The sequence below is a fragment of the Heterodontus francisci genome, chromosome 30 (genome assembly GCF_036365525.1).
Source record: "Heterodontus francisci isolate sHetFra1 chromosome 30, sHetFra1.hap1, whole genome shotgun sequence".
Taxonomy (NCBI): Eukaryota; Metazoa; Chordata; class Chondrichthyes; order Heterodontiformes; family Heterodontidae; genus Heterodontus; species Heterodontus francisci.
The window spans coordinates 50,905,901-50,921,571 of record NC_090400.1 but is presented as its reverse complement, the minus strand read 5'-3'; the positions used below and the strand labels follow the sequence as shown (position 1 = coordinate 50,921,571).

General features: G+C 41.9%; 1 protein-coding gene across 11 annotated transcripts in view; it reads right to left on the bottom strand.

Annotated features, from left to right (window-relative positions):
• Nucleotides 1-15,671, bottom strand: part of nf1a (neurofibromin 1a) — a 291,554-nt gene that overhangs the window by 238,073 nt on the left and 37,810 nt on the right. For all 11 annotated transcript variants that reach the window (XM_068010585.1, XM_068010587.1, XM_068010588.1 and 8 more), the window contains exons 2-4: nucleotides 11,351-11,494; nucleotides 8,392-8,475; nucleotides 6,090-6,280 (exon numbers count right to left, since the gene is read on the bottom strand). In XM_068010585.1, the coding sequence (XP_067866686.1) occupies nucleotides 6,090-6,280; nucleotides 8,392-8,475; nucleotides 11,351-11,494 (419 nt within the window). The remainder of the gene's footprint in view (nucleotides 1-6,089; nucleotides 6,281-8,391; nucleotides 8,476-11,350; nucleotides 11,495-15,671) is intronic.

Genomic DNA, 15,671 nt, shown 5'->3' with positions numbered 1-15,671 from the left:
CACCAGAAACAACAATGGCAAACCCAGCCCTGTCGACCCTGCAAAGTCCTCTTTACTAACATCAAGGGGCTTGTGCCAAAGCTGGGAGAGCTGTCCCAGATTAGTCAAGTTGCAGCCTGAGATAGCCTGTAAGGTATGATTCTATGAGTATGGCTGTGTCCCAGACACTGCCATCCCATTCCTGGGTATGTCCTGTCCCACTGGCACCATGGTCAAACATGGGCAAGGAAAGCTCCTGCTGATTACCACCTACTGCAACATCTGCCCCACCCCCCCACCTGATGAATCAGTACGCATCCATGTTGAACACCACTTGGAGGAAGCACTGAGGGTGGCAATGTATTCTGGGTGGAGGTCTTCAATATCCATCACCAAGAGTGGCTCGGTAGCACCATTACTGACCGAGCTTGCAGAGTCCTAAAGGACATAGCTGCTAGACTGGGTCTCCGGCAGGTGGCGAGGGAACCAAAAGGAAAAAGCATACTTGACCTCACCCTCACCAATCTGTCTGTCGAAGATGCATCTGTCCACCACGGTGCAGTCCTTGTGGAGGTCAAGTCCCGTCTTCATCACGTTGAGGATACCCTCCCTCGTGTTGTGTGGCACTACCACCAGGCTAAATGGGATAGATTTCGAACAGATCTAGCAACTAAAAACTGGGCACCCATGAGGTGCTGTGGGCCATCAGCAGCAGCAGAATGGTACTCAACCACAATCTGTAGCCACATGAACCCGGTTCAATGAACAGTGCAGGAGGGCATGGCAGGAGCAGCACCAGGATTACCTCAAAATGAGATGTCAACCTGGTGAAGCTACAAGCCAGGACTACTTGCACACCAAACAGTGTAAGCAGCATGTGATATACAGAGCTAAGCAATCCCATAACCAACAGATCAGATCTCAGCTCTGCAGTCCTGCCACATCCAGTCATGAATGGTGGTGGAAAATTGAACTAACTGGAGGATGTGGCTCCACAAATATCCCCATCCTCAATGATGAGGGAGCCCAGCGCAAAAGATAAGGCTGAAGCATTTGAAACAATCTTCAGCCAGAAGTACTGAGGATGATCCATTTCAGCCTCCTCCTGAAGTCCCCAGCATCAGAAATGCCAGTCTTCAGCCAATTCGATTCACTCCACCTGAAATCAAGCAACAACTGAAGGCACTGGATATTGCAAAGGCTATGAGCCCTTATAATATTCTGGCAATAGTACTGAAGATCTGTGCTCCAGAACTTGCCATGCCCCTAGCCAAGCTACTCCAGTACAGCTGCAACACTGGCATCTTATCCAGCAATGTGGAAAATTGCCCAGGTATGTCCTGTACACAGAAAGCAGGACAAATCCAACCCAGCCAATTACCACCCCATTATTCTACTCTTGATCATCAGTAAAGTGATGGAAGGTGTCGTCGACAGTGCTGTCAAGTGGCACATGCTTAGAAATAACCTGCTTAGTGACGCTCAGCTTGGGTTCGGCCAGGGCCACTCAGATCCCGATCTCATTACAGCCTTGGTTCAAACATGGACAAAAGAGCTCAACTCAAGAGGTGAGCGGAGAGTGACTGCCCTGGACATCAAGACAGCAGTTGGCAGAGTATGACATCAAGGAGCCCGAGCAAAACGGGAGTCAATGGGAATCAGGGGGAAACCTCCCCGCTGGTTGGAGTCATACTTAGCGAAAAGGAAGATGGTTGTGGTTGTTGAAGGTCAATCATCTCACCTCCAGGACATCACTGTTGGAGTTCCTCAGAGTAGTGTCCTAGTACCAACCACCTTCAGCTGCTTCATCAAATGACCTTCCTTCAATCATTATGTCAGAAGTGAGGATGTTCGCTGATGACTGCGCAATGTTCAGCACCATTCGCGACTCCTCAGATACTGAAGCAGTCAGTGTCCAGATGCAGCAAGAGCTGGACAATATCCAGGCTTGGACTGGTAAGTGTCGAGTAACATTCGCACCACACCAGTGCCTGGCAATGACTATCTCAAACAAGAGAGAATCTAACCATCTCCCCTTGACATTCAATGGCATTACCATCGCTGAATTCCACACCATCATCCAGGGGGGTTTCCGTTGACCAGAAACTGAACTAGCATAGCCATACAAATACCATGGCTACAACAGCAGGTCAGGGGCTCGGAATCCTGCAGCGAGGAACTCACCTCCTGACTCCACAAAGCCTGTCCACCATCTACAAGGCACAAGTCAGGAGTGTGATGGAATACTCTCCATTTGTCTGGATGGGTGCAGTTCCAACAACACTCAAGAAGCTCGACACCAACCAGGACAAAGCAGCCCACTTAATTGGCACCCCATCCACAATCATTCACTTCCTCCACCACCGACGCACAGTTGCAGCAGTGTGTACCATCTACAAGATGCACTGCAGCAACGTACCAAGGCTACTGAGACAGCACCTTCCAAACCTGCGACCTCTACCATCTAGAAGGACAAGGGCAGCAGATGCACGGGAACACCACCACCTGCAAGTTCCTCTCCAAGCCACACACACCACCCTGACTTGGAACTATATCACCGTTCCTTCACTGTCAATGGGTCAAAATCCTGGAACTCCCTTCCTAAAAACACTGTGGGTGTACCTACCCCACATGGAATGCAGCAGTTCAAGGAGGCAGCTCACCACCACCTTCTCAAGGGCAATTAGGAATGGGCAATAAATGCCATCTTAGTCAGAGGCGCCCAGATCCCATGAATGAATTAAAAAAACAATGAAGTAGTTTTGAGTTCTAGGTCCTGAATCTCTTACATTTAATCATATTTATGCCCTCATGATCTAGACCCCTCTGGACCATTGAAAACGGTATGTTTCAATCTACCCTATGAGCATGCATGGGGTGGAGGAGCAGGGAAGAAGAATGGACAGCAAATACACAATTTTGCATCACGTTATTACATGTTAAGCTGTAACAGAAACTTTGTGAAGCTTTGGATGTGTCGGTAGCTCTTGACCTAGTGCACCAATTTATTGACGCTCTTACGAGCAATCCTGATTTTATTTGTAGCCTCCATTCAAGACAAGTATTAAAAATGCAAACTTATAACCACCAAAGTAAGCTTCATTTTACAAGGTGTAAAGTAGGTCAGCATCAGCAATTCCTGGGTAACACAGACAGTAGCTCAATGTTCATTAACAAGTATTCCCCCTACTGTTGCATCTTTGATCTATCTTCATTAACAGTCCAGTATCCAGTGAGTTATAAGCTTAGGATAGGATTCTGGCTACCTTATATCTGTAGTTTACTTGGGTGAGTCAAGGAACTCCATCAAGCTAACAAGCCTATGTCACATCCATCTGAGAGACAGTGAAAGTACCTTAAAGGAGGATATCCAGGCTCCCATCTCACTTGCTCAAATAGTGTTAGAGATGAGATCAGCAGAAATAGCTTGATATCATAGGAATAACCCCCTTGTCCACAACTTGCATCAAGTGTTTGCGTTCTTCTAAAGAGATCATCAGGATTACACTGACGCTTGGAACGGACAATCACACCTTTGGACTCAGGGAGACATCATAAAACTTTTTTTGCAGCAGCAGTGTTACACCCTCTAAGCCACTCTGAGTGCATGCAAGACAGAGGGCAAGAGAGAGAAACAAACAATTATTTCAAAGCCTTTGCTTTACCACTGATGGTCATTTCTGTGGAGATTCTGAGATAGGTTCAAAATGGTGCTTCTAAGATGCATTGGAGCAGTGTGGACAACAAATACAACAGAGGTTTGCTGAATTGCTGTCAGTGTATAACATAGTACAAATTAATACCTCATTTTACAGCAAATATTTTCTCATCCAACTCTATTATAATTAACTTATTACCTTTCACCTTATTACATTAAAACTACACAACCCATGTAGAAAGCCATCAGCATAAAGCCATTGCCATTCAAGGGCTTCACTAAATGAGTTAATGGGGGAAAGTAGCTGTGCCATACTTTTAAGTCCATGAAGCTGCAGTGTTCAATAAATAAAAGGGAGGATGTGCTAAGACCAATAAAGAGAATAAAATTCTCGATTAGTGATGTCAACAGGGTAACATGAACAAAAGTCGCAAGTCAGCCTCAACAGGGGGGAGCTATTTATAATTTCACTCTGCTTCCCCAAGTATTCTTGAATGTTTGTGCTGAGCTTTCAATTGGAAAAAGTTCAATTTAAAGTTAACAAATTGAAATTGCTCTCTCTAAAAATGCTAAATTATTTTAACGTTATATCCCCACGAGTTCGCGAAAGCGTAGTACAATAACTGAAGGTGATTTTTAGTGGAAAATGTTTTATAGAAGGGGTTGTTGAAAAAGAAGTACCATAGTAACAAAAATGAGGATGAGATCATGAATAGTTGTAGTCAGAAGTAAACATTGAATGGATGAAGTTCCTGGTTAGAGGCTGGTTGAATCATACAAAGTGAAGAGGATAATGAGGCCAAAGTGATTAAAGTTAGATTTATTCAAAGTCTGGGTCTACTCTGAAGGAGAGATAAAAATTTCCACAGGACAAAGTTTCCCAGATCGATTTAGAAGAAATCATGAAGAAATATGGGGTAATGAAGGGCATTTGTAGTAGGAAAATGGAGCCTCCAGGATATAAACCCCGAAGCACTCAAGGCCCAGAGACATCATCACTTCTGAGCCTGCCAACATACTCATAAAAACACGTCCGTCAGCTGCCCCCTTGTACTCAACGTCTTTGTATATGTGAAGTGATCGACTTTTTGCTTGGGCATTAACAGCCAGATTTCTTGGGTGGAGGTAGTTGTGGGGAGTGGAGGTAGGTGTGGGGGGTGGGGGGGTGCAGAAGGAACCCAAACATAAATGTAAACTTTGGTCTTAGATTGTTTGAATATTACAGACCTAGCAAAGAGAACTGGCATAGCATCCAATGTATCTGTGGCCAGATAATTGTTGTCAAATTCTAACTGCCGCTGACGACAATTTGATAAATTATTCTGCCACAATCAAACGTTTTGTTGAAAAACAACTATACCAAGTCACATTTCCTGTCTGACCTCTGTCCAAGTAACTTGTTTGTGCTAAGTGTTAAACTAAGTCAATTTTAAAATAATGTGGGGCCAAAAGGCAACCAAACTTTGCAACAGTTGCACTACGTTAAAGCAATGATGAGAGTTCATTCATGCAACAGGAAATTTAACAATTTTTTTTTTCTACTTGTTCTTGGGATGTGGATAACACTGGCAAGGTTGGACATTAAAATCAACCACATAGTGTGGCAGTCAAGTCACGTTTCGGCCAGACCAGATAATGCAAGACAGGTTCCCTTCACTGAAGGACATTAAATGAACCAGCTAAGTTTTTACAATAATCCTGCAGCTAGTAATTATTTTCTGGTGATTTTTTCAAATCAACTTTGCAATATCACCTTCTGACTCAGACAGGAGTGCTATTTACTGTGGCACAGCTGACAGGCTAACATCCATAACACAAAATGAAGCACAGGACAAAAATACAAAATGGTTCACAAGTACCAATGCATATCTTTTCATTTTATTTCTGTTAAATCCCATCTACTTTTTTTTGTATCAAACACACAAACCAAAAGGTACTGGAGAGTAAATCAGTGTCAAGAACCTCAACAGATTTTGCCCGTTTCTAAACCAGGGACAACAAGCTAAATTCTCCATCAAAGATCAACTAACCAGCAAAGATCCAGGAACCCATACTGGAGATCTTTCTGTTCCACGGCTCAGCACACAAGGTGCTACCTCTCCCAACTAAGCCATCAAGGGAGTTTACTCTTGTAAAAAGAACTTTAACCGCAGAGCAGAACAGTTTCAAGTTTACACTTAATGTTTAATCATACCAATAGGAACAAATATTCAGGCAGAGACATTTTTGAAGCCAAAGTTTGACAAGTATCCCAGGTTTAAGCTAGCGGTAACCGCAGCACCAATAATGATTCTCAAGTGATTTCATTCAATACAAAAAAGTGGTTAATGATACATGAATAAACTTTAGTTGGCACATAGATTATTTGATCAGGAATTAACTGCGCCTATCATTTAAGAGCATTTCTTCCCGATTCCTTTCTAGGACCTGGACCCAAGTAGATCACACTAACCTGGTGGAGACTCGGCTGAAGACAGCATTGAAGTTATTGCAGCTCAGGGAGAAGAGAACCCCAGAAGCAGAATTGCGGAGCTGTGCTACCAGCTGGTTTCCTTCGCGGGACATATGGACGAATTGGCAAATTTCTGGCAGTAGCTGTTTTACGAGCATCGTCTCGTCAAGTCGCATCGTATCCTTAGGTTGCTACCAAAACCAACAGGAGGTTAAAGGTTATAGGTGCATCAATGTCACAAATTGTATATGATATGAAAGCCCCAAGAACAAACTTGGAACTATTCAATGTTCCAGGGGTTGGGTGGGTGGGCAATGGGGGAAACCAACTGAACTTGATCATTGCTTTTAAGTAAACAATCTCAAACAAGAGGCTTAATGCCAACCTGGAGAAGAATTGGGGGTGGTAACCAAAAGCCTGGCTGTAGCGGTAGGTTTTGCAGAGGCTTTTCAAGGTGGGAAGCAAGATCGAAGGGATTAGGAAGAAAGCTCCAGAAGAGGATCCAGACAGCACTAGACAAGCAGTGATTTGCAAGGCTGGAGAAGGTTGCAGAGATAGATTTGGGCAAAGCTCAAAGACATGTAAATTAGGACTAGAAAAGCAGAGGGTTTGTTAATCTGTGCCACTTTCGCACACTTCCGTGGAGACAGGAAAAATGCTGACTGCTCAGAAATATGGTATGTGGTACAGCTCAGCGTAAACGTGAGAAACTTGCAATATAGAAAAGGGGAAGGAGAAGGGATTTAAATAGGTTTTACAGAAAGCATATGATGGAAAGTAAGTAAATTCTTAAATTTGTAAACCAAGTTGTGTATCTAGGAGTTAGGATTGCCCAGAATTTAGCAAAAAACATTTGATACTGGATTTAAGCAAGTTTTGTGGCAGTAGTAACTACCAAAGGAAACATCAATTTGTTCCAAACAACTATGACCGGGTACATACTATTTGTAATAGCACAGTCCAGCAAGCCAAACAGTACTAGTAAATCAGAGCCAGACAAAGTGGAAGTTTCCTGCGCACACTCAGGAAGTGGGTCGAGCAAAAAAATTAACATACACAAAAAAGTTAACAGGACAACAACTGGTTTCATGTCAGAGCAACAGCAGGCAATTTTTTTTTTGTTTTCACAAAATCCCTTGTTTTGCATCCCAGGAGGTAAAAAGGAGCAACAGACTGTATTAAAATTAATACATTGAGACCCCTTTGTCTTTGGGTCCTGATGTAATCCCAACAGAAACGCCAAGATAAGTGTAGACCAGAATAAGGAAACACCTGCAAAATACATCTTTAGCTAGTGGTGGTAAGCGATCCAACTTTAAATGAGAGAATACATAACACACAAAATTTGGGTCTTTATTTTTCACTTTACTGTTTTTATGTAAATACTAAAACTTCAAAAAGCTGGTTTGCCCAATATGTGATTACACGCTGAACGAAATTGTCATGCCTCTTCAGACACTTTACTGAAGAGGAAACCTTAAATGAACGGTCCTATCTAAAAGTTGTTAATTTTTATTAGCCAAGACCTTTATTCACATTTCCTCTCCCAAAATTGATTTGTGCTGGGTACCATCACATGGGTGGCCAGTGCCCTCCAGCACCTCACTGAATTGACCAGTCTTTGTCTGATAGCTCAGTGAGCATCAACACCTTGACTCGGAGTGGAGGGATGTTAAAGCATGCATGCCCAATCCTTTCCTCAACTGAAGTTCCGATGACACATATTCCAGCAAAGGTCACAGCAGAAACCTGGTTAATTTACCATTTCCTAGCCAAGGAGCATTGAGCCAATTGTCATGTCCCAACTACCACCCCCATTGAAAACAACACCACCATAAATGAGAAACTAAACCTGGGACCTGTATGGTTCAGTTGCATGCTGCCTTTGCCAACTAACCTAACCGAAATGTTTACTATTTATTGGTAATTGAAGTGTTCCTTTTTTTAAAAAAAATATTTGCTTCATGTCCCACTTGTTTTCACCCATTGAGAAAAATAGATGTGCGACATGCTGTAAAATAACCAGTACTAAAAATTATAACCGTTACACAAGGACAGGTTGTGGACTGCAGTTTGTAAAATACTTGATAAAAGCTCGCCCCTTCCTAGGCAGCACCAATTCCTTGTTAATTCAAAATTTAGCTGGACGTTGTTGCAAAGCAAGTTGAAACGTGACAAGTTTGCCAAGACAGAAAGGGTCAGTTATAGTTTTAATTGTTAGGACTTCATACTTCACTCACAGTACACTACTAAATCTTCTCCAACTTAGATATCCTTAATCAAATCCAAAGTATTTACTTACTCCTGCAAGACACTTCTCCAATGTATCCAATATGATCAGCTGTGAAAGGTACAAGTTCCTCTCAGCTTCTGCTCCAAATATTCGCTGTATTAACAAAGCACAATGTTAAACACTCCAGTAGAGTATTTTCTAACATTAAGAACAGGTCCCATAAGGATTCTGAAAAGCCGCCAAATCAAAAAGTAATTTTTGTCCCACCATGAACTAGCATGTTTCCTGAATTGCTTAAATGATTTTTGTACTTCATATGGAATGTTAGATGTTCATCAAAAATTATTACTCATTCACCATGAAAAGTGTCAGTTACTAATTGAGATTCTTCACCATTACAAAACACTCTTCACTGTTAACAAGACTGTGCTATGAAAATATCTTGGCACAATCTCATTCACAAGCACTATGAAAATCTTATGGAATTAAAGTAGTTTCCCATATCATCGATCAATGCTGCTCAACAACCAATCAGAGAATGACATTACAAGATCAATGACTTGAGCAATTCAAATTTAACTAATAATTTCAGTCAAACATGGGCAATGTTTGAAAAGGCTTCATAACAGTTGGCACTAGAATTACATCATGACATGATGGGCTTATACAAGAGAAGGATCACTAAATGAGGTTCATTGAGTTTAAATAATGTAGAAGTTAAGTTCACTACAGGAAAACAATGCAACATTAAGGCATTGCTTCACTGGTGAGCAAGTTAATAGCCTTTATATCCTGTGCACCATAATAGCCTAAGCAGAACAGATAAAGGAAGGAACTGATTAAATTATTCTATTAGCCTGTAGAAGCCCAGCAACAGACTTCAACTGTAAAAAAAATTGGAGAACACAAGGAAGTAATTTTGGCATCATTTTCCCAGGAGCTAAAATGCACTGCGTTACGATACAAAATGCTTGGTAAAGTTGCAATGTCGGATGCAAAACTAAGTTTACAATCTAGCTTCAGCTAACATTAGGTTTCCCCTAATGGCAAGCTGTCAACTTGAACCATAGCCTTTCTCTGCATCAGGCTCAAGTTGCCAAATGCAGGACTATGCAAGGGTTACATTTCAGCTCAAAGGTTTTTTCGTTAAGAGGGAGACGGAGAAGGGGAAAGAAAATAGAAAACATAAAATGCTCTATCTTTTGTCTCAATTCCTCACGAGGAAAGAATGATTCTATTCCCCAAGATCTTGATAACACTAATTGATAACCTGTCTCTAGAAAGAGTGCCAGTTACCCAAAAATTGAGAATAATGTTTCTCTTAATCCCTATGGTAAAGTCCCTCACTTCAATTAGTCAACTGTCACAATGGCAGAGCTAAGATCAAAAGCTGGAAGCATCATACTTGCAACCCAACCATCTCCAATCACTGACACCTTGCCCCCCCCCCCACCACACCCCCCCCCCACCCCCCAACATCCAATTTCTTATAAGATTGATCAAAAAACTGGTGCCAGAGGATTGGAGGTCTGCAAACGTTATACCTTTGTTTAAAAAGGGTGCAAGGGATAGACCAAATAATTAGAGGCTGGTCAGTCTGACCTCGGTAGTGGGCAAATTATTAGAATCAATCAGGGGCGGCACAGTGGCGCAGTGGTTAGCATCGCAGCCTCACAGCACCAGGGACCCAGGTTCAGTTCTGGGTACTGCCTGTGCGGAGTTTGCAAGTTCTCCGTGTCTGCGTGAGTTTCCGCCGGGTGCTCCGGTTTCCTCCCACAGCCAAAGATTTGCAGGTCGATAGGTAAATTGGCCATTATAAGTTGCCCCTAGTGTAGGTAGGTGGTAAGAGAATGGTGGAGATGTGGTAGAGAATATGGGATTAATATTAAAATTGGCTCAGTGACAGGAAACAAAGGGTAGTAGTCGACGGATGTTTTTGTGAAACGAAAGCAGTTTCCACTGGTGTTCCACAGGGCTCAGTGTCGGGTCCCTTGCTGTTTGTGGTATATATTAACAATTTGGACTTAAATGTGGGAGGCATGATTGGGAAATTTGCAGATGATACAAAAATTGGTCGTGCAGTTAATTGTGAAGAGGATAGCTGTAGACGCCAGAATGAATTCAATGATTCGGTTGAGTGGGTGGAAAAGTGGCAAACAGAATTCAATCCAGAGAAGTGTGAAGTAATGCATTTGGGGAGGGCAAACAAAATAAATGGGAGGATTGCGTGATGGGTAGATGTGAGACCCCTTGGTGTGCATGTCCACAGGTCCCTGACCTGGTAGATAGTGAAGGCGGCATATGGAATGCTTTCTTGGATTGGCCGCGATATAGAATACAAAAGCAGGAATGTAATGCTGGAACTATAAAATGCTGGTTAGGCCACAGCTGGAGTATTGCATACAGTTCTGTTCACCTTATCACAGGAAGGACATAATTGCTCTGGAGAGAGTACAGAGGAGATTTACAAGAATGTTGCCAGGGCTTGAAAGTTGCAGTTATGAGGAAAGATTGGATAGGCTAGAGTTGTTTTCCTTAGAACAGAGGAGGCTGACAGCTGATTTAATGGCGGTATACAAAGTTATGAAGGGCCTAGACAGAGTAGACAGGAAGGACCAGTTTCCACTAGTGGACAGGTCAATTACCGGGGGGGGGGGGACAGATTTAAGGTGATTGGTAGAAGGATTAGAGCGAACATGAGGAAAAACTTTTTTACCCAGAGCCTGGTGGGTGTCTGGAATGCACTGCCAGTAACGGTGGTGGAGACAGAAACCCTCAATCATTTGAAAGGTACCTGGACTTGCACCTGAAGTGCTGTAACCTGCATGGCTACAGACCAGGTGCTGGAAGGTGGGATTACTTTTTTGGTCACGCAGACACAATGAGCTGAATGGCCTCCTTCTGTGCTTCTATGATTTCCGGAGTGGGTGTAGGAAAACTAAGTTATTTACTCTACAAATCCACCCCCCCACCCCAAATTGCTTCCACCACCTGTTGAAATCCCATGATGTTTCAATAGAAAACTTACCATGTTATTTACATTTTTCAAGATAGTGGTGAGACCACTTATGACCAAGGAAAACTTGTACTTGGAAATATTGATGAGACATTCCTTATTGTGTTCGGTGCTAACTTTGGAGTGCGTGTTCTGCTGCCCACCTTTAATTGGAAGCTGAGAAAGGAAAAAAAGTGAACAAAAATGTCACTTCATTGTTTTGATATCAGATGCAATACATTAGGTAAACTGGATATAGAAGCTTTGCATGATCTCGGATCAGAAATGTTCTTTCACATACAGGTTTCATTAAGGCTGGATAATTACATCTTCAAAAATTAATTAAATATTATCCTGAACAAAGGCCAAGACTTTTTTCTCCTGCATTTCTGGAAATTCAACATTTGATGACACATTCAGAACACACCCTTTTATCAGCATTACCCATTGTACGAGTTTCACTATGATAAAAAGGTCAGGACTAGTCTAGCTCGCCCAGTGGCTCAATTGCTCATGGTAGTGCCTGAACCATAATTAATCCAAAGGCCAGTGTCTCCTGCCAAGTTGACTGATCTCAGCTTCAGTTAACTAACGAGGTCATGGTAACGGAGGCAGGGTGACGTGGGAAAGTCAGCCAGGCCTCCCACATTTGATTATCCAATGACCCCTGCTTTATGTGTGTACATCAAGTAAGGAATTGATACACCCCTCATGTCCTACAATCAAATGACACTACATCAGTTCATGCATAAGAGCAGCAAGGTACCAGGCTGTTGCAAAAATGAGCAAAACCATGCCTCAGCACTAAGGGTCCCCAGAGTCCTGTGTGACCCAAGCTTAACTGTAACCCTCAAAATCACACATCATTAAGATGGTTTTCTGCCATCTCTGAAATACTGTCAGTCTTCAGCCCACTTTATCCTCTTAATCATGGAAACCTTGACTGCTCTTTCAATCATTCCGTTTCTCCAATGCTGCCCTTGTTAGCTTCTCCTGCTTCACCCCCACACAACTGATCCAGAATTTAGTGGCCGGTATCAACCCCACACAAAGTCCTTCTTCTAAATTAAACAAAAAAAAATTAAAATTCTGCCAGTTTAATTTCTTAATCAGGGTTAAAACCATCAAGATTTATAGTGATCAGGAGAGAAAAATAAAAACACTTTCTTCTGCTGTCCCTTTAAAAACACATTTTGCCATGGCTGTTAGACTGAGGTACTGCTTTACTTCATTAAAAAAAGTATGTGGGTACTCGACACATTTACTTACATAAACATGAAAACTAGAAAACAAATAATGATTCAAGCATATTAAATAAAATAGTTACCACATATACAAGTGCACTGAAAAGTGAGGACATATAACCATTACACCAAATATTACAAACTGTTCATGTACTTTATTAATGCTGATAAAGTTATGGGACAGCCAAGGCAGCACCTGATGTTCTATTTCACAGTTGAGACTTGTCAATTATAGAACAACCTGATTATTTAAACTTGCTATGCTGTAATTATGCCCTTCATCCAGAAGTGCAGAGCCTCCACAGGAAGGAGAGTGTAATTACAACATGACCAGTTTACATTGGCAGTTTCCATTATGAACTTGGAGATAGGAATTTATAATAGAAAACATGGAAAGGAAGGACGTGCAGACCAAGATTTTTTTATATAGAATACAAAAATCAATTATATACTAACAAGGTCAGAGTATAATACTTTAAAATGGTGACTGAATTACATCTGAGCTTTCAGATCCAATTATCCTCCAACTCCACTTCACCTGAAGACTATGCTTGGTTTTGACTTCCTATGTGCAACACCACAGGCAATTGACTCGACATATTAAAATACGTCACGTCCAAAAGACCTTCCAATTACACTATCTCCTAACTCTCCAACTGCTGCTTTCGCTCCCCTTTAACCAGCCCTGCAATTCTCACCACCAAAATCTCTCCTCCTTGTCCATTCTCAGGCCTTCCATCAGTTGCCAACAGGTTTAGACTGCTATCATTTCCCATCTGTCCACTACCAGACATCTTAAGAGTTCTGCCTCCTTTCAACACTACCATGTTTCCCTTGACCACGTCATTTATTAGTAAAAAGATAATGAGTGTAAGAAGAAAACTGGGTCATGTTGGGATTTCAAAACTACCTTTTCGCCTCTGAACCCGGGATTCACTGTGATCAGAGAAAACTAGTTAACAACCCAATAGATGCTTAACGTACAATATATCAGAGCTACTGATGTGATGATGCTACTGATGTGATGATTGTTTTATGCAAAGTATTATGGGGTGTCAGTAGCATTGTAGTTCAAACAATGTGCTTATGTCCATGTTTATTGTGGAAATTCTAAAACCAGCAGCCTTAATTATTATAAGTGTGGTTATGTACAATTTTTTTCCAATAATGAAAATGCTTCCTATTGCAGTCACTTTTGGAATGAAGCCAAAAACTGCAACCAGTTTGAGCACAGGATTCCACAAACAGCAAATTAACAAATGACCAGATAATCTGCCTTTGGAGGCCTTAGTTGAGGAAGGAACATTGGCCAGGGCACCAAGGTAACTCCCTGCTCTTCTTCAAACTGTGCCATGGGATCTTCTACGACCAACTGATAATGGAGATGGGACCCACGGTTTAACATCTCAAAAACACAGCACCTTCCAAAATGCAGTTCATACCAGCACTGAAATGTCACCTTAGTCTTGCAACGTTTTGACTCAAGTGCCAGAATGCAACAATTGAGTCAGACTGACACAAACTATTCCATAGGTAACAAATTTAACCAAGTGTTAATACAAAATGTTTTCTTGGCACAGATTATTAGGAAAACTTAACTCCTCTTCAACATACACTGGGTACTATGGTGCAATTACAAAACCCAGATTCAAACCTGCAAAATTCTGGAGATTTGAAATGAATGGAAGACAATGGGAGACACGCTGAGGGGGAAGAAAAGCTACGCAATTACAGGAACAGTTTAGTAAGAGTCATATAGTGATCATGTAGCGCAGTGGTTAGCACCGCAGCCTCACAGCTCCAGGGACCCGGGTTCAATTCTGGGGACTGCCTGTGGAGTTTGCAAGTTCTCCCTGTGTCTGCGTGGGTTTTTGCCGGGTGCTCCGGTTTCCTCCCACCGCCAAAGACTTGTAGCTGATAGGTAAATTGGCCATTGTAAATTGCCCCTAGTGTAGGTAGGTGGTAGGGAATATGGGATTACTGTAGGGTTAGTATAAATGGGTGGTTCTTGGTCGGCACAGACTCGGTGGGCTGAAGGGCCTGTTTCAGTGCTGTATCTCTAAATAATAAAAAAATAAAAATAAGTTTACACATTTTAAATAAAATTCAGCCTCAGCAGGTTGACAAGAAGCAAAAGGTTGGCGGGTTGGCCTTTCTTTTCATTGGCTCACAACCTGTCCATTTTACATAAGGCCAAACCTGCCTTTTACTGGTCACAACCAAGCCTGTCATCGGTCTACAGAAAAGCATACTGGCTCCACTGATTTTCAACTGAAGCACACAGAAGCAGCTACTGGGCTCCAATTCCTGACTGCCAGCAAGTATAAAATTATCAGTGACCAAGTGAATTAAAATGCTTAAGCAAGAATAGCAACAAGTTAAGGGGAAGTGCATCTCAGGAGATGAATACTGACATGGATGTGTTGTTTCAGTCAGTACATTTTCTGTCCCTCACTGTAGAGATCTGAATTTTCCCTTTGAAGAGACCTCAAATTTACTAAACACTTCAGTGTTCAACGGCATATCTATTGTGAAACAAGGCTGTATTTTGGAGAGGAGGCAGAAGAGGGGCAAAAGAATAGACAGACAAAAATATTCTAATAAAATACTCTCATTGTACGCTTCAGTTCGTTTCCCTCCAAAGAAAGCGGTAATCAGCCAGAACAGGGAAGAACACAGATCACAACTACTTAACAAAATGGCTGAGGAAACCCAAATATTGTCTAGTAAAAAGGTTCTCTTTATTTTCTTATGGCCACTAATCGGTTACCAATTTGCAATTGTCAAAGCCGATCTGTGCCCATTTTCTCCAGATACAACCAAGAGGTTTTTCATCACAGAAAATGAAGAAAATCAGACTCTCAAACCTTTTACACCTATTTGATAACACAGGATAGATTATCATGTTTAGAAAATCTTCACAAGGCACATACAGTCCCTGAAGCATTTGTATTGGATGCATAATATACATGCATAGGTAACCACACACACAGCCACAAATATACATGTACACAAATATCAAAATGCACAGAAATATAACTATCCGCACACGCAACCCCTGACCAACCCTTCCACCCTCACACATTCTCCAACTCCGCTCAGACAATCCC